At 41.1% G+C, this 19,276-nt stretch overlaps 2 protein-coding genes across 8 annotated transcripts in view; one reads left to right on the forward strand and one right to left on the reverse strand.

Annotated features, from left to right (window-relative positions):
- klhl32 (kelch-like family member 32) overlaps nt 1–6,538 on the reverse strand; it is a 32,889-nt gene extending 26,351 nt beyond the window's left edge. Inside the window, exons 1-3 of one of the 6 annotated variants that reach the window (XM_085178586.1) lie at nt 6,334–6,538; nt 4,862–4,977; nt 778–955 (exon numbers count right to left, since the gene is read on the reverse strand). In XM_085178586.1, coding sequence (XP_085034712.1) covers nt 778–955; nt 4,862–4,884 — 201 coding nt within the window. In that variant the 5' untranslated portion in view covers nt 4,885–4,977; nt 6,334–6,538. The other 5 variants (XM_085178583.1, XM_085178585.1, XM_085178588.1 and 2 more) reach the window with 5 other exon arrangements.
- A 755-nt stretch (nt 6,539–7,293) lies between these two features.
- fzd6 (frizzled class receptor 6) lies at nt 7,294–19,261 on the forward strand. 2 transcript variants are annotated; one of them, XM_085178581.1, is made up of 8 exons: nt 7,294–7,448; nt 8,709–9,128; nt 13,944–14,137; nt 14,221–14,797; nt 14,906–15,328; nt 16,474–16,622; nt 16,747–17,151; nt 17,391–19,261. In XM_085178581.1, the coding sequence occupies exons 2-8, from the start codon at nt 8,943–8,945 to the stop codon at nt 17,554–17,556; spliced, it is 2,100 nt and encodes a 699-aa protein (XP_085034707.1). In that variant the 5' UTR covers nt 7,294–7,448; nt 8,709–8,942; the 3' UTR covers nt 17,557–19,261. The 2 variants fall into 2 exon arrangements, with proteins under 2 accessions (XP_085034707.1, XP_085034708.1); XM_085178582.1 differs by having other exon boundaries at nt 14,906–15,325.
- Nucleotides 19,262–19,276: the final 15 nt, after the last annotated feature.

Here is a 19,276-nt window from a genome sequence, read left to right on the forward strand (position 1 = left end):
GAGTGTGAGAAGACTGAGACGTGGAACGAGGGGGAAAACACAGTTGCTATTCCCCACACAAGGCCCCTTCATCTCCTCAGTAAATGAAGTAAATGAAACCCAGCGGTGGAGTCAGATGACAAAATGAACATAATGTTGTTAGGCTGCTCCAGAGGAACAGAGGAGCGGAGTGAGTTTTTCTTGCTTACTGTAGCAGGCTGATCTAATAATCCGAGCGCTGGAACAACAGTGTTGCTCGGCTCAGCTGGGACTTGAAAGAGCGGCATTTAAAAAAGGAGCCGAAGAACAAAAGGAGAACAAATGTGAAGAGGATGAACAAAAGGAGGAGAGGAGTGTGACTCGCCCACCCTCGACTCTCTTCAGACAGAAGTAAAAAAAAAAACCCTACAAACACACACACACGGGAGGAATAATCCCCGGGCAACTTGGACATATTTAATCTGCCTATCATTTTCAACAGGGATTAATTTCTACCTTCTAATCTGCGCGGTGTCCCTGAATTAAATCTCATGTGTGCACTTTTCCTTGTGCGGCCCATCTGAGGAAATCTCCTGCCTGGCTGTCTGACAGCACAAGCCTAGCTAAAGCAACGTATGTGGCTTAAAAGGTATCAAACACTCGGGCTCGTTCCAGGTGGGTTAGTGAAAGACGTGTAGCAGTTGGTGTGACATATAATATACCATGTGGGCTTGCAAACATGACCAATTTTCCAACCAAACACTTCATTTATTGGCGGGATCAATTATTTTTGAGATCTCTAACATTAACTAGACTCACCCTGAAGTAATCGCTGCACGCTGCTAGGACGGCTTTGTGGGCGTGGAACTTCTGCTCACCGGCAACCAGAGTGACATCACACAGCAGGCCATCCTTCCTCTGCTGGTTGAGGGCAGAGAGGACCGAATCCTGGTGCGACTTTGACTGGCAGAGCCTCTGTCCTGTCAGCATCTCCCTACTGCTGTACAACACACAGACATACAAAACAGATGTTGGATTTTAGTGGATTTACTAGGTAAGACAAAGATTTTGCCCTAATGATAATAAGCAATAACAATTTATCCTTTACCACAGATGGATTAAAATAAATTAAGACATTTCTGTGAGCAAACATTTGCAATAAATCTAAACAATTCCATTCATTTTAACCACCTTGACAGCACAATAGTAACATATATCCATGTAAAACACCTACCTTAACAAAATTCTCTATTTTTTTTAAAATATATGTAATGTACACAGCAAATACATGAAAAATCATAACTTTTTACCCCATGTCCAGTGGTGAAAATCACACCAAATAACTGAAATGAAATGCTCTCACACACACTCCAAGAATTAAGCTAAGGAACTACAGCAAGCTAACGTTGCTTGCTGTATCATTATTATCCATACATAAAGTATGTCTTAACCCAGTTTCCTCTACCTTTTACCACACCACTGCAACTATATCAGTATCCATTGATTACTTTACTATTGGGGTTCAGACACGTATCGACAACTACTATAAACGTCAGACGTGCTAAAACTATTATTAGTCCACACAGGATTACTCTTATTGACGATGCCCTATTTTTTCTCTTCCACCACCGTTAGGCTGATTTTTCTTGTTTTTTACTGAACTATACGGAACTGTTGGTTTTCTGCCATAAAACTCTCTAGAAGTGACCACAAAACCCAGAGGATGAAGACATTTTTGAATAATTTGGCAGCATGGTGGTGCAGTTGGTTTAAATCTCCTGATTATCTGGGGCCTGTTTAGCTTGTTTGCCTGCTCCTGTTTCCTTGGGTACTCCAGCTTACTTACACACTCCAAAGACATGCATGCTAGGTTAATTAGTGGTTCTAAAAATGGCTGGAGGTGTGTCTTTAAGTGCTGCATTAATTAGTGTGTGAAAAAGCTAAATGTGGCTTATAGAGTAGAATGGTTCGAGCAGTCAGACCAGAAAAGTGCTATCTACATGCCAGTCCAGTCCATATTAATATGAATTTAATGTCCCTGTACCTAGAATTTAGCGTGGCTTTTTGAACATTAGTGATTCTCAGGTGATAAATTGTAATCATTCATCCTTGGCTTTTTCTCTAGTGAGGCATTTGTTGCCTCCATGAGGTTATTATATCGGCTTTATAATTACATTATTTGTTATCTACAACATTCATTAGCCCTCTCAGAATTAAATGTAAAGACTTTGGTCATGCTTTAACTTTTCTGGTTAGTATCATTATTGGCACATAAGCTTGTCCCATATTTTCATTTATGATAAAACAGTGGCAAAGCATCCCTTTCTGTGAATGCACAAATATAAGTGAATTTCCAAAACATCTGGGATGCTGTGTAAAATGTGAACAAAAATGTGCAAAATCTCATACTCATGTTTCACTCACAATAAAACACACAGAACATATCAAATAGTTAAACTTTTAAGAAAGCGTTTAATGCATTGGTACGTCAGGGCTTCCTGTATTCATTTTCAACCTTGTCCCCTGAACACAGAGATTTCATCATATTCACTGAAGATGATCAGATATTTGAAGTCTTTGCAATTTTTCATCAAGGCACATTATTCTGAATTTGTTCCACAATATGTAGACACAGGTTTTTGCAGAATGGTGAACCTCATGTCACTGACCTGTTGCCAGATGACCCGCTAAGCTGCTAAATGTTCCTCCAGTTGGTTTGTTTTTCTGTAACACTTAGTTTTCCAGCCTTTCGGGATGCCCGTCCCAACTTTTTGGAGACGTGTTGCTAAAGTCAAAACGGGCTAACATTTTCATGAAATAGTAAAATGTCCCAATGTAAACATTTGATGTGTTTTCTATGTTCTATTGTGAATAAAATATGAGTTTATGAGATGGATTATCAAAGACTAGGCACAAAAACACTGATCTCATAAGAGAAAGGGTGCTGTTTATCAGATCGCGCTACTAGTTTATTTCCATCTACAGTCCCTGAGCAGGTACACCCAAAAGATTAACCAGGCTGCAAAATATTAAATATAAACATCCACAGGACTAGCAATAATTTGAATAATATAATCAAATAGCCTAAAACCCTTCAATCAGTCCCACCCACAAGATACAAACACATTCATAAGTGCATACACCCCTTATTCAGTTATCTTTATTTTCCATTGTTAAAATTGCATCAGAAATTTAGACAAGTGACTAAATTTGCCATGATTTACATTTTTGCCATTCCCCCACCCTTACAAAAACAGCACTTCCTACCCATCAGCGTCTATCTCACAGTTTAGCTGATAGGATAAACGCGCTGACCACAGAACATGTCAAAATGAGTTTTCCCGACTGGCAGAAAGCTGAGGATCCATGTAGCAGCAAATATACCCCATTTTCCAACTCATCCTCAGTCCCTCTCCGCTTATATCCATTCATAAGCCAGTCTGTCCACCCAAATCCATCTATGTCCACTTCCAGTCCCGGCCATCACTTTAAATTATGCTGCCTGCCAAGAGGCTTACTCTGTCACCTTCATGGTGATGGGGTGTAAGACAGAGGAAATAATGGGCGTGTGTGTGGGCGGATGCGTTAATGCCTCTGGGATTGAGGTAGGATGAATGATGACTCAGGTTGTTTGTTTGGTAGTTTGGGGGGGGGGGGGGAATTGCCATAATAATTTAAAGTAAAAGGTTTTTGCATTCCAAGAAGAGAGTATAAGGATGAAATTAAAATATTAGGACAAAAACGTCATATACTGTTAGCCGAATGGTGAAAACTAAAGCAATACAACAAGAAGAAAGTGGCTAAACTGCCCTCAGAATGGGTCATCTTGCAAAAGAATCTGTGTCCTACATTTTACAGTGTGTCATATTTTGTTTGTGTTACAAAAGTTGCAATTTACCAGCTCACAAAAAAATAAAGAAATAATGTTATCAGAGGTTATTTTTTCTCTAATTAACCAAGTATGATGTGTAAAACAGCTTTAACATTTAAAGTACACCAATGTTTACTCTTAAAGTACCACTGCAAGGACTGCAACAGTCAGAAATGTTACGATGCCATATATGCTGGCTTTAAAAGGCTAAAAGTAGATTTCAGTTTGAAAATAGTTTGTTGCAACATATTCTTATTTCTTGAAAAGGCCAAAATCAACACTTGATTATTTCTCCCTGCCGCCGAGCTTCATTAGTGTCCAAAAACTATTAAACATATAAATAAACCACAGAGTCGGAAGGCTAGGTAATGAAGCAATCAGTGTAGATGCTGGAGTTCTTTTTCCAAGTAAATCCCACGTGCAGCGTCCTGCTGCTAAAAAAAAGACTCCCTGATAACACAATAAAAAGCTGTTTCCTTCTATTTGATTAAACTAAAAGAAAATACAACTGTGACCTGTTTTTGAAGGCTTAGTAAGTAGGTTTGGTACAACGGGTTGGGCTCTTGGGTAGATAGGTGGATTGTCTCTCATGTAACCTTGTCAACATCCATATATTAAGTTAGATTAAAAAAAAGACACTGAATGGACAGTCCAGGAGAGAGAGAAAGATAGAGAAAGCTAGTAGAGCCTGCGCTCTCCAAACACGGTTATTGAACAACAAATCGATCCTAAATAGATCTTTCTCAGCTTAAAATAAAGAAGTGAATAATGTCAGCATTGTTTGAAACTGTCAGTTGATTCTGTGTTTGGATTCTCATTAACATAACATTTTTCTAGTCTAGCTGACCACTCAAAGCACTGTTACACCAGTAGCTACATTCACCCATACATGCGTACACCAAACCACCATCCTTCCAATCAATGAACAGCCCGCTCTACCTCCTGATAAGCCACAGGAGGTGCATACACAGTAACAGTTCCTTAAGGGTTATTGTCTATTTTTTGCCATGAGCTTTAGATGTGCGGACCTACCTGAGGCTCGGTTCAGAAGGCATACCCTCTTACAAAGGAAGTTAAGATGGAGGTGGAGGGGAGGTGCTATGTGGCTCCTGAGGACTGTAGTCTCCTCACTGGGCACATACATCAGCCTGATAGGACAGAACAGCATGTCAGCTTCACTCAGTCCATCTACTCAACAAAGCCACAATGTGACAGCCTCCTGTGCGACGTGTGAAGGGATGCTACCACACGTTACGCCTAATGCTGACTTCTCCCTTCTCTCAGCCAGGCCCACTGTTGACTTTGACAATTGTTAGAGCTGTTCTTTGAAGGCCTTTTCTTGTAAAGCCCGGGGACTGCGACAGCCACAGGCAGCTAGGCTTCAGTGAAGTGAATCAACAAGGTCAGCACTTCTCTAAACAAGCTGGGAGTCCAAATTACACCGAGTCCTTCTGGTGTAGCTACAACCTTGACATAATGTGCTACACACCTGAATCTTGATATCCCACAGATAATGTCCAGCAGCACAGAGAGGTCACTCGGAAATCCAAGCTGCTCTGGATACTCTGATTGAAACCCCACTCGCTTAGTGTACAAATAATAAGCTGACCTGGGTCTTCTCATACACCTGTTTTACAGAAGCAAGCCTCTGTATGTTTGCAGTTTATTTGATAGAGCCGAGTGTACAGCTGGTTTAGGTGTCATCCTCAGTGAGGTTTACTTATCGATCTTCAGATGTATAGCCACAGGTAAGTGTTACTTAGTGATGAAGGAAAAACTTAACATTACCCTTGAGTCCAGCTGAACACATGCTAAAAACGTGTGATCCTGACATGGTGTTTTCAGGAATAATAATTATAATTAAAAAAGCAAATAAAATTGGAAATCATAATTTCCGTGTCTCCATAAATGTCTTCAGTGCTATTAGATTACAAGGTTTTCATAACATATATCTAAAAATGATCTTACCAAGTGAAAAAATGAGCTGTGGGAGAGGTTAAACACGTCCGGAAGGCGGATAAATTTAGGATCTGATAATCACAACAACTAGGCCATTGTTCCCTGCAAAACACTGTAATCTCCTGACCGAAAACGACCACAGTGCAAATGTTGTCTTTTACGCACAGAAGACAATTAGGATTTACGCACGAAAAGCGCGCGAGGGAGCTGAATTGAGGAGGAGGGGGAGGGAAGGTTTGGGTTGCCAGATAAGCAGACACCCTTAGTGCATTAAGTGTCACTTTGAAGAAAAGAAGAAAAAAAAAGCTCCCAGCTGTCAAAAGGTCTCCTAGCAACAGGCCAGCGCCTCGGTCCACAAACTACGGGGACGGAGAAGAGAGCAACCTCTCCCGTGCGAGCAGAATATCCTGTTGCATCCTTCGCAGAGCACAAGCACACGATCTGTACCAAATCCTACCCAGAGCACCTCACGGCTTTGGAGGAATTTACAGTATTCACCCCCTCCTCCTCCTCCTCCTCTCTTAATGTGCCACAAGCTTACGCACCTCATATGAATGTGTTATGAGTCAGTCCCGTCCCCCTCTGGCGGCGCCTCCGTTACAGATCATTTGATCATTTGATGTCCGAGGTTGGGCTCCTTTTTTTTAACATCAGCTGCGACACGAAGGGAGGGTGCAGCGGCGACCAGATGCGCTGGGTTATCACCAACACTTTATTGGTTACACTGTAGGACCTAAATTGTTACATTATAACCCCGCCTCTCCACGGCAGGTCACATGAATATGGGAGAGTCGGGAGTCGGGAGAGAGCGCCTCCAGGTGGATAATTGAGGCATGGCAAAGTGTTAGGGATGCCTCTGCGTGTGCTACATGCAGTATTGTAGACACTACTGGGACACCAGGGGTCCTTATTTCCACGGGATGCCCGGCAAATTTGGCGATACTACTGAAAGTAGCAAAAGAAGAAATATAACACCGTGTAGTTGCACGCATCTGTGAGATCATTGTTACCTTTATATTTTTGATATCAGTATTACAGGAAATGGCAGTGCAGTTTTATCTGTATACGACTGCATTTTGTCACTTGCAAAACATCATGACACATTTTAAATGGTAAAATCACCCACTTCCATCAAGTGGTATTTGGGGAAAATACAGAAATTATAGAATTATATTCTATAAGTTATGTTTGTTGTAAAAAATAGAAAAGTTGGTGTTTGTTAATAAACCCTCTCAGCTGTATTTTGCATTGTTTCATCCTTTATCTGCCGTCTGCACGTACGCCGCGTTTAAGTGCTTCCTGTCTATACTTACATTGTTACACTCGTTGGGGCATTCAACTGCTAGTTTAGTGACCTGTAAAGTTAGTATGTACAGTACGCCACTCTTTTAAAGATGAACTTTTCTATTCTAAGGCTATTATACACATGAAGTCCCCCACCAACAAACTACCGTGACTTTTAACTTTAAAAAAAAACCAAAAAAACTTCATATTTCCAATTGCACCTGAAAGCATCTTTAGTTCAGAGCAGCCGGACGGGAATAGTCGGTGGGAAGGTGCGGGAGCTTATCTCAGGAAACACGCTACCAAATTCCTCACCGGGCAGATCCTGCAACTATTCATAAAGTGAGCAGTGTCACTAACTCTTGGGTATTTGGGGGTAAGTTTTCGTGTTTCGCATTTTTACCCTCTCATAGGTTCTTTCTGCTTTGTTGTGGCGAAGTTGTTTCGGCCCCTTGTCCCATGGCAGCGACCGAGGCAGGGATGTTGACTGCACTGTCTCCCCACAGCTGGTGTGTCATTTACGGGGAAACAAACGGCTTTCCTGGCCGCCGTGGACTCGCGTATTGATTTAAAACGTAATTAGCTTTCACATATGCAAGTAATTGGACAGTAATAGCAACTTATTATGTCTGTTTGTAGCCATGTCTCCATGGTATGTCGAAGTGTTGGTGGAACGTGTCAAATATTTACCCTGCTAACTATTCCTGGTATATCGCTAATATGCTAACCAAAGGGCTTATTAAGCATAAATTACTTTTTTAGCTACTTTAGCACTATGAACCTCCTTGACTACATGCTGTACTTTGAGGACTGCTGAATTTTGTTGTACGTAGAAAAAGGGATGCTGTAATATTAAGCGCTTATCATCAGTGATAAGATCATCATCAGAGAGACGAGTACCTATATAAACGATGTGTCTCTTTAGTCTCAATGGACAAGAATTCTGTGCAAACTGATCCAAAGCTAGCCTTGCTCAAATTGTTAAAATTCAGAATATAACCAGAAGTTATATCAAATAAATGCATAATCTGTGGGCCCCTTGTTAGGTCACCAGGAACAAGCCTAAACCTACACATACTCTGTTTTTATGAAAGGCAAAACATCAGTGGGAAAGTACAGCAGGCTGTGTGCCGTTCAGGTTTCTCAGTGGCTCGTAAAACAAGTGTGTATGTGGAACTCTGACACTTTAATGTGAAGTTTAATGTGCATCAACAAGCCGAGACTCATTCTTCTGAATCAGCATGGATCTTGCGCATTCCCCACCCTGTGTAAAAAGCATGCACTCGAAGCCTGCGTGGGGATTGACTGGATTTTGGTAGCTTGATTCCATCTGACTGAGGAGTCTCTAGGCAGTGCTTCCCAAACTAAACTTCTCAAAGATTTTAAGACCTCAACGGACTTGTAAGGATGCACTGAAATCATGAAAATGTGTTTATTTTTTAAGTGATGGAACAATGCATGCCAGGTTGTTTTCCTAAAACTGAAATTGTGCAGTAAATGAGGTACTATTGAAAAAGAAAAACCTCTTAAGCTGGGATTTCTGAAGGGATATCTTGCTGAAAATTTGGTTTGTGTGTCCACTTCTCTGTGTGTCTGAAAATATAAACCTGTGTCACAATAAGTACCTTCTTTTCAGGGATGTGGAATTCCTATCTGTGGCCTATAGGCACTTGCTGACTCACCATGAGAAAATTCTACCTTCTGCAGCGCCCACCAGCTCCACTGAGATGTCCCTGGGAGGAATGATACACGGATGACAGTCTGAACCAGGCCAAGACTTCCTCGCACGCAGTTAAAAAGAAACTCGAATTAGTTTATACACATACAAAAAAAGAACTGTGCACACGCTCACTCCTACTCACTCATCACAATGCTAATGCCAGGACCACTGTGGGTGTGCCTGGCACTGATGTGGGTGGGAAGCTGTCATGCCCACAGCCTGTTTACGTGTGAGCCTATCAGAGTGCATCGGTGCTTGGAGACGTCCTACAACATGACCTTCTTCCCCAACATGATGGGCCACTATGATCAGGATATCGCATACAACCGCATGCAGGTGAGCCCTCGTAATATTACACAACATTTATCTGTAGAAATCTGGATGCCTATGCATCTTGCAAGCATACAGTGATTAATTTTTATTTAAAGGTCCAGTGTTTTATAGATTAGGCAGGCCAAGCAAGCTAAGTATGTGAACAATTGTCAAAAATGATTCAACCCCACAGAACTTATTTTAAATTCTAGTAGAATTAATGTAAAATTAGGCTGAATTTGTTCAAAGTGTATATTGGGCTAATGCAGAGTTTATTGACTTATGCAGGGCAGCCTCTGGCCCACCTCAAAGGTTCTCATCAGTCTTGGTTTCCATGGAACATTGAAAAAACGCTTCCTCTCCTTATAATTGGAAATTATACTTCAGGCCACATTCAGCCATGATGAATATCATGTCCATATAATTGCCATTATTAGTGCCATCAGCGCTGTTTGTGGCTCCGGTTACTAATTGACGGTGTCTCTCAGCCCATACTGAAGCACATATTGATTGAAATATAATTACCATTTTGTAATGGACTTCAACTGACACACAGTATTTACCAGCCACAGTTTGTCCACAAATCACATCTGATTGTTAAAAAGAAATAGCTAGTGATTAAACTGTGAATCTGTCCACTTAAATTTTAAAGGGAAGCTTTTAAGAAACCTTTGCGGTAGAAGAAGGCTCTGCTTAGGGTTCCTCTTACAAGAAAAAGAAGTTAAGAAAGAAGAACATTCTTAGTTATAACAAAAATGTGTCACAAGCTTTAATCACTGACTAAGTCCAAAACCAAAGTCCAAAAATCACAAAAACAAGAGGCCAGATGGGGAGCAAAACAGGTGCAACAAAGAGAAGGCCAGGACGATTTTTATTCTGGAGGCTGATTAAGGAATATCAGACAGGAGGGAGACAAGACACAGGTGGAAGTAATTACACACAGCTGAGCACAACCTGGAGGAGACCGTCAGGAAGCAACACACAGGACGTGAAGAAAATGAACCGTCAAAGCTAAAGAGGAAATGACCAAAGCAGACTTAAAGTTCTACAAGAGAAGAAAACACAAACCACAAATACAGAAATGAGACAAAAAAAAACACAGGGAAGAACATTATTACAACTACAAATACACAAGGTGTGAACCAGAATTTAAGCTATACAAAATGGAGCTTATCACTATAATAAGGTATCTATAATAGAACAGCAACATAATAGGACAACAATGAAGCGAAATATGGATTAAACACTCAATATCAGCAGAGCTAAGATTCACAGTTCACTTTACAGGAAATCAGCTCAGACTCACCCTAACAATAATCGAAAGCCTGCAGCAGCGACACCAAACAGAAAGTACTTAATTAATAACAAGTAGAAATCCAAAAACTCCATTCTCCCTGGCAGCTATAAGATTTCCACTGGGCTTTGCTAAAGAGGCAAAAATGCAATAGAAGTGGAAGGATGTGAAATAGCCATCAACACACAGTAAACTTGGAACGGTATTCATCAGAAAATCCATGGCTCTGAGCCGATCAGTGGAGCCAACAGCTAATTCTGCACGCTAAGCTGAGAGGCAGCTTTCTTTTTTAGGATAATCAACATTTTTCAGCTCATTACTTTTGCAATTTATGGGTTTCTTGTTGATCTTCTGATAAGCCAAGTCAGTTTAGGATTTTTTTCTTCATTTGCACACACTCATGCGATTGCATGTAAGTATAGGTGGCTATGGGGTGCATTTGGTCTTGGTATTGGCTGTTAGGGTTGACGAATGGTTGAAATGAGGCATGTAATCCGAATCCAAGCTAAGTTAATTTATCCTTATGTAAGAAACGCCTTTATCAGTTTTGGAACATTATTATTAGCATTTTTCAGGTATGTTTAAAATACCATATGCAAACATGTTATCAGGGCTTTTGAACTTTCAAAAGTCAATATCCAGATTGGCTCAAAATATCCAGTGGTAATTCAGTGTATAATCTTGATTCAGGAAGAAAAATGACTTAATTGTGTTTGTGTTCAACAGAATAAGCGTACAATTATAACAGAAAGCACAATCATATATATGTTTGATGTTAGGTTGGTTTTTTTTTTCATTTCTCCAAAATTCTGTCTTCATCATTCAAAACTGCAGGAAAGAAAGATAAAATCCTTTTTCTATGACTTTATTATTTTCTTTCATCAAATAGACTAATAGAATACCTGAACTCTGATTTTTCTCAGCTCTCGGGAAAATCTCCTGTCCCTTTATTGTTTAAATTCAGGTCATGATTCAGATCACTGGGTAACATTTGGGCTGAGTTCAAGGACCTGTTGTTGTGAAATGACTGTGTGATCATTTGTTGGCATCAACAAATTAGGAAAAATCTAACACAAGCTAAGAAGTCTAGCTGTATATGTAGAAGCACCTATAAGCTGTGCTCTTGTATAAAGGTTTATAGACTGTACAGGGCTATTATGTGCTCCAGTCAGTATTACACAACAGAAGTCAGTAGACCATCTCTTAGCAACAGTAACTCTCAAATGACACTGAACTGGTGTAATTAGAGATTTACACCCTGCAGTTTAAAATTTTCTTCCACGCATAGAATACAGAAATCAGTCTTCTTTTTCATAGTGGAAAAATATGCTTAATATCTGCTCAGATTTAGAGAATTCTAATCTTAAATTTGACTTCTCTTCAGACTATTAGTGTTTTCTCTTTACCACCCTATCACCACCCTTTGCAGTGACTAAAGTCTACGTTTGTGTAACTGGTGTTTCAGCTTTGCTCCGTCAACCCTGTGACACTTTGGCTAATGTGCTTTAAGACCATTTGTTGTCTTGCTCATATCCTCAGCAGAAATGTTGTTTCTCTAGCTGTTGCATCCTGTCTCCTGGCATTCCTGAGGGTTTGGGTTACGCACATTTGGTGTGGAGTGTTGAGCATGATCTGTAGGAGTCTTTTGTGTGGCATCTGGCAAAGGTATCAGCTTCTTATTTCATGGCAACCTTGGCCACGGGCAACTTCAGTGACTTTGTTGTGAGGGCCCTTTGATTTCTGGAGGAAGGGGAGGGACACACCCAGTTGCACACAAAGCCTGCTGTGCATACCACAAGGAGTATCCTCTGTCTCTTAATACCCCCCCCCCCCCCCCCCCACACACACACACACACGGTCTTACCTCCGCAGTAGGCTTACACTCTCTGGCCTTCATTCAGCGTTAAATACTAAACATAGCCCGCTTTGAACATGTGCAATGATTTATCACAAAGCTCTGACGTTGGAATCAGGCAGGTTTCTGCTTTATTCTGGGCACAGGCCAGCCTATCAGTAGGATTTTCCGGAGGTGGGCTAACCTTTTCCCGCCCTTCCACCAGTGTTTGCCAGCTTTGGAAAGAGCAAAAACTTTGAAGTGTTAGAATATAGAGAGAATGGAAAGACAAACTGACACACTATAACGGACACTCGGGGGCCTTGAAAGTTTGAGTAAAACTTTGAAAAGTAAGAGTCATCTTTAAAAAAAAAAAAAAAAATTTCACTTAATACTTAAAGTACATTGTGCAGAAATTCTCTGCGAAGGATTTTGCCCTAAAGAGCAAATCAGCTCAGATTTTGCAGCTGATCCTGTTGGAAGGTTTTTGAAATGAGGGCAGTTTTTACAGTAAGTGCTCTAAAGAAAATAAAGGTCAGATTGTTCAGCCACGAGGAGCCTCAAGTCCAGGACCTGCAGAGGAGAGAAACAAGGACGCTTAATGTCTGAGGGGCCAAGCCCAGGGCCCAGAGATGTGGGCCTGGAGCCAGAAAAAGCAGAGAAGAGAAAACATCAACTAGTGCAATATGCTCAAGTGTGGATTTTCTTTGCACATATTGGCAGTTTAGATTTTCAGCAAGCTATCCAGTGATGAGGTCGAGAGTGTGGAGTACTCTGAAATACACACAATACAACACAGCACAACACACTTAGTCTGTGCTAATGCATGCCTGTCACTATTAACTGGTTATGTATTGAACATGCATATTACTCCAAGTGATATAGCTGGTGTCGATCCAAAAATAATAAGGCTGTCCGCCACACATATCCTCAGCAACCTTCCCATGAACAGCTCTGTGCATTCCAGCCTTCTTGGCCTGTCCCTGGTTGTTTCCAAATGTCCGCACTCTCATTTCCTGCCACCTATACCCCCCCTTCCAATGCTCTGGTTGGTTATGGTTTCCGGCCAATGAATGGACAGTTTTGTGTGTTACTATAGTGTACTGTTGCTTATGTAGCATAAATATTTTCACCCACTTTTGCTACCCTGATCATTTGTAATCTCAGTGCTTATTATATTACAATGTCCAGTCATGCAGACTGCACTTATAACACAAGTAAAATCATTATATTTATGCCTCTTTTCCAGTTGCATTTACAAAAGTAATTTCACAATCTTGCAGGTTACTGTCTGTCTATTTTTCAGAGGAAAATGTTTAAAAACTTCAAACTGTGCAGACTGCTACCTACACCTACTCCCCCAGCACAGCACAGTCTGTGGAAATACTGGATTCACCAGTGTAGGCAGACTGTACATAGCTGTAACATCATGAAAATGCTTTGGAAGCTCTTCAAAGAAAAGTTATAGCTGGAAAATTTAGATTTAAACTACTTCAAAGGTTTTTTTAGGGAATGCTATATAACTCATGCACGCACATGTGAGTGTTCAGGTCACGAGTAGGGCTGTCAAGCCTTCAAATCTATCAGTATATTCAAAGTTCTTAGGTGATGTAACTTGCATCTAAACTTACTGGAAGAACAGAGTGCAATAATAGTTGTTATAATGGAAAACTGACTTTTAATATAGTATGTTTAATCTCTTCAATTTCAGCCATTTATGCCCCTGATAAACCTGAAGTGCTCTCCAGATGTCCACCACTTCCTGTGCCAAGTCTTTATCCCAGCATGCACCGAGGAGAACAAGGTGATCCACCCCTGCAGGGAGCAGTGCAATGCTGTTCGGTCCGACTGTGAGAAGAACATCCACACCTTTGATGTCCCCTGGCCGCCTGAAATGTGTGAAAAGTAAGAAAATGTCCTTCCCCGGTTTCATTACCCACAATTCATGTTGAGGCACTTATCCTGTTATATTGTTATTTATGCTCTAGATTGGACCCTTGCAGTGTGCATGGTTCTCCAGTCCCTTTAACCACCCCAGCAATCTCCTCATCAGCTAAGAGAGAGCTGGGCTTCTGGTGCCCATTGCAGCTAAAGACCAAGCCAGATCATGGCTCATCATTCCTAGGCGCCCAGGACTGTGCTCCACCTTGCTCCAACATGTACTTCAAACCCCACGACATAGAATTTGCAAAGAGCTTCATCGGTGTGTGCTCCATCATCTGCCTGGGCGCCACACTCTTCACCTTCCTCACATTCCTTATTGACGTCAAACGCTTCCGTTACCCAGAGCGGCCCATAATCTTCTATGCTGTGTGCTATAGCTTTGTCTCGCTCATATACTTCATCGGCTTCCTGCTGGGAAACAATGCAGCCTGCATCAAAGCAGCCCATCCTGCTGGGGTTGACACAGTGGTGCTGGGCTCTCAGAGCAAAGGCTGCACTCTGCTTTTTATGCTCCTCTACTTCTTCTCCATCGCCGGTATCGTCTGGTGGGTTATACTCACCATCACCTGGTTCCTGGCAGCTGGCCCCAAGTGGAGCTGTGAGGCCATTGAGAAGAAAGCGGTAAGGTTCTTAAGTATTTAGGTTTGTTTCCTAGTAGCAAATAGGAAGCAAACACAACAAGGAAATATGTGCAGTTACAGCTCAGTCAATATTTTTATTTTGTCTAAGGTGTGGTTCCACTCTGCTGCCTGGGGGATCCCTGGGGCACTCACTGTCATGTTGCTGGCTCTGAACAAAGTTGAAGGAGACAACATCAGCGGTGTCTGTTTTGTGGGGCTCTACGACCTGGATGCACTGCGCTACTTTGTACTGGCGCCACTGTGCGTGGGCGTCATAGTCGGCCTCTTCCTCATCCTGGCAGGTATCGTTTCTCTGAATCACGTCCGTCAGGTCATCCAACATGATGAGCGCAACCAGGAGAAGCTTAAGAAATTCATGATTCGCATCGGCGTGTTCAGCTGCCTCTACCTGGTCCCGCTGGTCACCCTGCTAGCCTGCTACACCTACGAACAGAGCCACCGCAGCAGCTGGGAGAACACCTGGATAAACGACCGCTGCCAGGAGTATAGCATCCCCTGCTTAAACCAGGTTGTTGTGACTTATTCATTCAGTAAAGATGGGGTGAAAATTTAGGACAAGCTTTTTTAGACTGCTGAAAAAGGGCAAAACCAAAGCACAGTGAAAATTTCATAAAACCGATCAGGGCTCAAAAGGATCCAAATGGCTCATCTATTTAAAAATCCCAATTATTAAATATCTATAATGTCCTGCACAGTACAGGGATTCCAAAATCAAGACTGTTATGACAGATCAGTGTGGAAATAACAGACATCTTAGAAGCTGCGGTACCTCAAAAATGTAGCAAAGAATACATGAGCTTTCTTTAATTTATTAAATATAATTTTTCCACATTAAAATAAATAAAAATAAAAACAAAGAACAAGAGGTCTTTATATGAATCACAATTTAATGCAGGGTTATAAATTTTAAAAGAGATGGCGGGGAGAAAAAATTGGCATCATCAGTTTGTCTCAAGGGCCAAATAAGCACACTATTTCTCCCTCTGTTATTCTCACAATTCTCTCTGGAGCCGTATACAATATGTCATCTGTCTCAGGATATGTTTGACAATATTAACACTAACACAGCATCTTGTAATGGGGGTGTATCCAACATAAAGTAATGTCAAACTTCTGCAAACATTAAAGCAAAAGACTTTCGAAATAATTCCCACAAATCCCCAAAACATAAAGGTGCAAGTCCAAAACATATGGACATTATTAACCATTTTTTCCTCAATCAAGCCAGTTGAGCACCAGTTTGTTCGGACTTCTGTTTAGGAGCGACCAAAATTCAAGGTTTTCCAACAGGAGTCTCTCGAAGCTCAGGAACTGGTGGAGGACGACCGTATTTCCCAAGCAGTCTGCCGCACACCTTCAGATATTTCAGTGGCCAGTTCTTTGCATGTAGTGCAGTCAGTGTAGTCATTTGGTGGTGTGGTCCAAATTGATTGGAAGTGCTTTAGTAGTGCAAGAATTATACATCAGTGGAAGATACAATACGTGAGCTCTTAAGCGCTGCAGTGGGAAATAGCTTAGTCTTGTTTTGACAGTCAGTACCTGATGCCTTACTGGAAATGCTTGACTTTGTCTAAAGTAAGAAATTAAATTTTTTTATTTAACCAGTTGCTCTAAATCACAAGGATCTCATTACCATTGAGTTTGTTACTGTTTTAGACCACAGATCATGAACGCCCTGACCTCTCCCTGTTTCTGGTGAAATACTTGATGACATTGGTGGTTGGCATATCTGCAGTATTCTGGGTCAGCAGTAAGAAGACCTGCTCTGAGTGGGCCTACTTTTTCAACAGGACCCGCAATAAAGAGTAAGACACAACTCTGACCACAGCAAAACACGTGGAAGATCTTTCACACAGTCACTGATGGAGTGAGAATACGCTATTCTAGATCAGCTGTTATGTGTTTAATCCCATGTCATGTGACCCACAGCCCCATCAGCGAGAGCCGTCGGGTGCTCCAGGAGTCCTGCGAGTTCTTCCTAAAGCACAACAACCGGGTTCAGCACAAGAAGAAGCACTACAAACCCAGCTCCCACAAACTCAAGGTCATCTCCAAGTCCATGGGCACGAGTACCGGAGTCACGCCCACCAGTGTCTCCACCACCAGCAATCAAGGCACCTCTGCCTTAGGCAACCATGAGCCCCACATGCAAGGTTCGCTGTCTGAGACCTCAGGCAGGGAACACCTGGACCGAGGCACCTCCACTCGAAGCTCGAGGAGAGGGGAGAGAGATAAGGAAAGAGAGAGGGATGGGGGGGAGAGACGCAGCAAAACGGGGAGCTCCAGTAAAGTCAGCAGTCGCTCAGAGAGCTTGCACAGAGTGGCAGATGGGAGGTAAGTAGGAGAGGTGTGAGATGCCATTTTTGAAATGTTGAAAAATTGATTGTATATGTACAGTTCCTTACATTTTTTTACTGCATTGTGTATTTTACATGGCTGCTTTATGCCTCTCTGTTGTTAGAGTCGAATTTATAATGCTTGAATAACTTACTGTGGCCCCAGTCTGTCCTGCACTGTAACATTAGACAAGCATTAACCAGCAGTAATCTGTGATGTGTCCTGGCTGGTTTTAGGGCAACTCCAAGGAGCGAGCTATCAGAGGTCAGGCACATTCCCTGTGAGAAGCAACAGCTTTCAGCTTTAAACCCAGCACACACCAGCAGCCTCCAAGACTCCAGCCACCAGATGGTGCTCCAGGTGCCTGAGGAGAGCAAGGACCCAAAGGACAGCAGCTGCTGAGATATCTGACCTTTCAAATTTGTCTGCTCATCCATCCACCCATCCATGACACCAGTCACATGGGAGTCATGCTTGATGCTGGTTGTTGTTCCCATTGTGGGATTTTATTGAATACACTGGAGTGACTGAATGGAAACAGAACAAAACTTGTATTTCAGATGTTCTGAGGGTTAGCCCGCATCTAATGGTGTTTGACGATTTAGTCTGTTTAAGTCATGACTTTGTCTTCCAGCTTTACTCAGTGTTTGACCTGAATGTTGCAGCAGCACAGCTACATGCATTGGGTCTGCTGTTTTTTATAACTTGCGATTTCAGTGGCATATATGCATGCAGTAAACGATTGCAATATTTATGTAAATATTCTCTTTTTTTATATCTCATATATTTAGTCGTTCACTGGACTGGTCGCCACACTGAGAGTTTAATTGTTAAGGTGAAAATATTGCCAAATATTGAATCCAAGGAAAGTCTTCCTGTGATAAAGTGTCTTTAAATGTCCTATTGTTCTTAAAACGTCATCCTGTAAAACACACTGTGTGTCACTCCTTTGAGGCATACTCTTAAACTTGATATAGCTGATTTTCAGAGAACTTGTGATTTTATTTTGAATACTTTTCTTAAAAGAGACATATATTTTTTCCATTTTCTGGTCATTTCTCCGTGTTTTTGTTACAGAAATGCATGCTGTGCTGAACTGTCTTCAAAGCTGTGAATTTTGGTGAAATACAGCTTTGAAGCTTTCTAAAAGAATGTATTTTTGCTTAGAAAATCTTGTCATGATATCTGAGTTTTACTTCATAGTTACTGTGGCTAGAGAAATATATGACATCATTGAAATATCAACAGAAAATTAACAAAATGAACTTGACTTATTTCAATAATACTATCAATCAATTTCATCTTTACTTTTTATTACTGTGTTACTTTTCTCTTTTGAAATATTGATGAAAGAGCACCTTTAAGTTCATTTTTTTTACTAAATTGATTAGTTGGAAATGATTGAAAATCGAATGCATGAGTTCATGTTTTTTTAAAACTTAAAGGCAGAAATTAAGATTGGAGCGTGCATTTAAACTGAAAGTACGAGTGCATGGACATGGTGGGGGAATGTTTTATTTCTGTAAAACCATAATCATGATATTTCATTTTCTGATACCAGGGTTATATATAGTTATCACGATATCCCTATAGTATCAACAGTGTATGAAATCGAGGAAACAAAACAAGTTTTGCACTATTTGTCATTAGTAGCATTATCCACTGATTACTAAGTTGTCATAAATAAATTGAAAGATTCGTTTTGGGATAATTTATGTTAAAAAAAAAAAAAAAAAGACCACATGCAGCATCTCTACTTCAAGTACCTCCAGAACAACATCTGTGATTCATTAGGAGTGCCTTACTGTGCTGTCTGTGTGCTGTGTAAGGGACTGAGCTACCCCTCAGTTCACTTAGATTTATTTGGGAGTGAAAGGACAGTTCCAGTAACACTAAAAGGGAATCTTGTATGTTTTCTATGTTATGTTCCTATTCTGACATGTGGATGAGGGTCTTTCTTATGACGTATGTAGCTCTACTGTAGTCTTATCAGTACTCCAAACATTTTGTGAACTGTTTTTTTTCTTCTTTTTTTTTACTTTTCAATACAATTTTCTACCACTGTTGTTTCATTTTGATAAAATATTCAATTAAACATGGAAATGAATGTGACTGTGTGTGA

Source organism: Neolamprologus multifasciatus, chromosome 11 (genome assembly GCF_963576455.1).
Source record: "Neolamprologus multifasciatus chromosome 11, fNeoMul1.2, whole genome shotgun sequence".
Taxonomy (NCBI): Eukaryota; Metazoa; Chordata; class Actinopteri; order Cichliformes; family Cichlidae; genus Neolamprologus; species Neolamprologus multifasciatus.

Bases quoted from the DNA above. Each gene is read 5' to 3' on its own strand.
- fzd6 (XM_085178581.1), top strand. From the start codon at position 8,943: ATGCTAATGCCAGGACCACTGTGGGTGTGCCTGGCACTGATGTGGGTG. The intron at 14,798-14,905 runs GTAAGGTTCTTA...ATTTTGTCTAAG, and splicing joins AGGCCATTGAGAAGAAAGCG to GTGTGGTTCCACTCTGCTGC. The intron at 17,152-17,390 runs GTAAGTAGGAGA...GGCTGGTTTTAG, and splicing joins CACAGAGTGGCAGATGGGAG to GGCAACTCCAAGGAGCGAGC.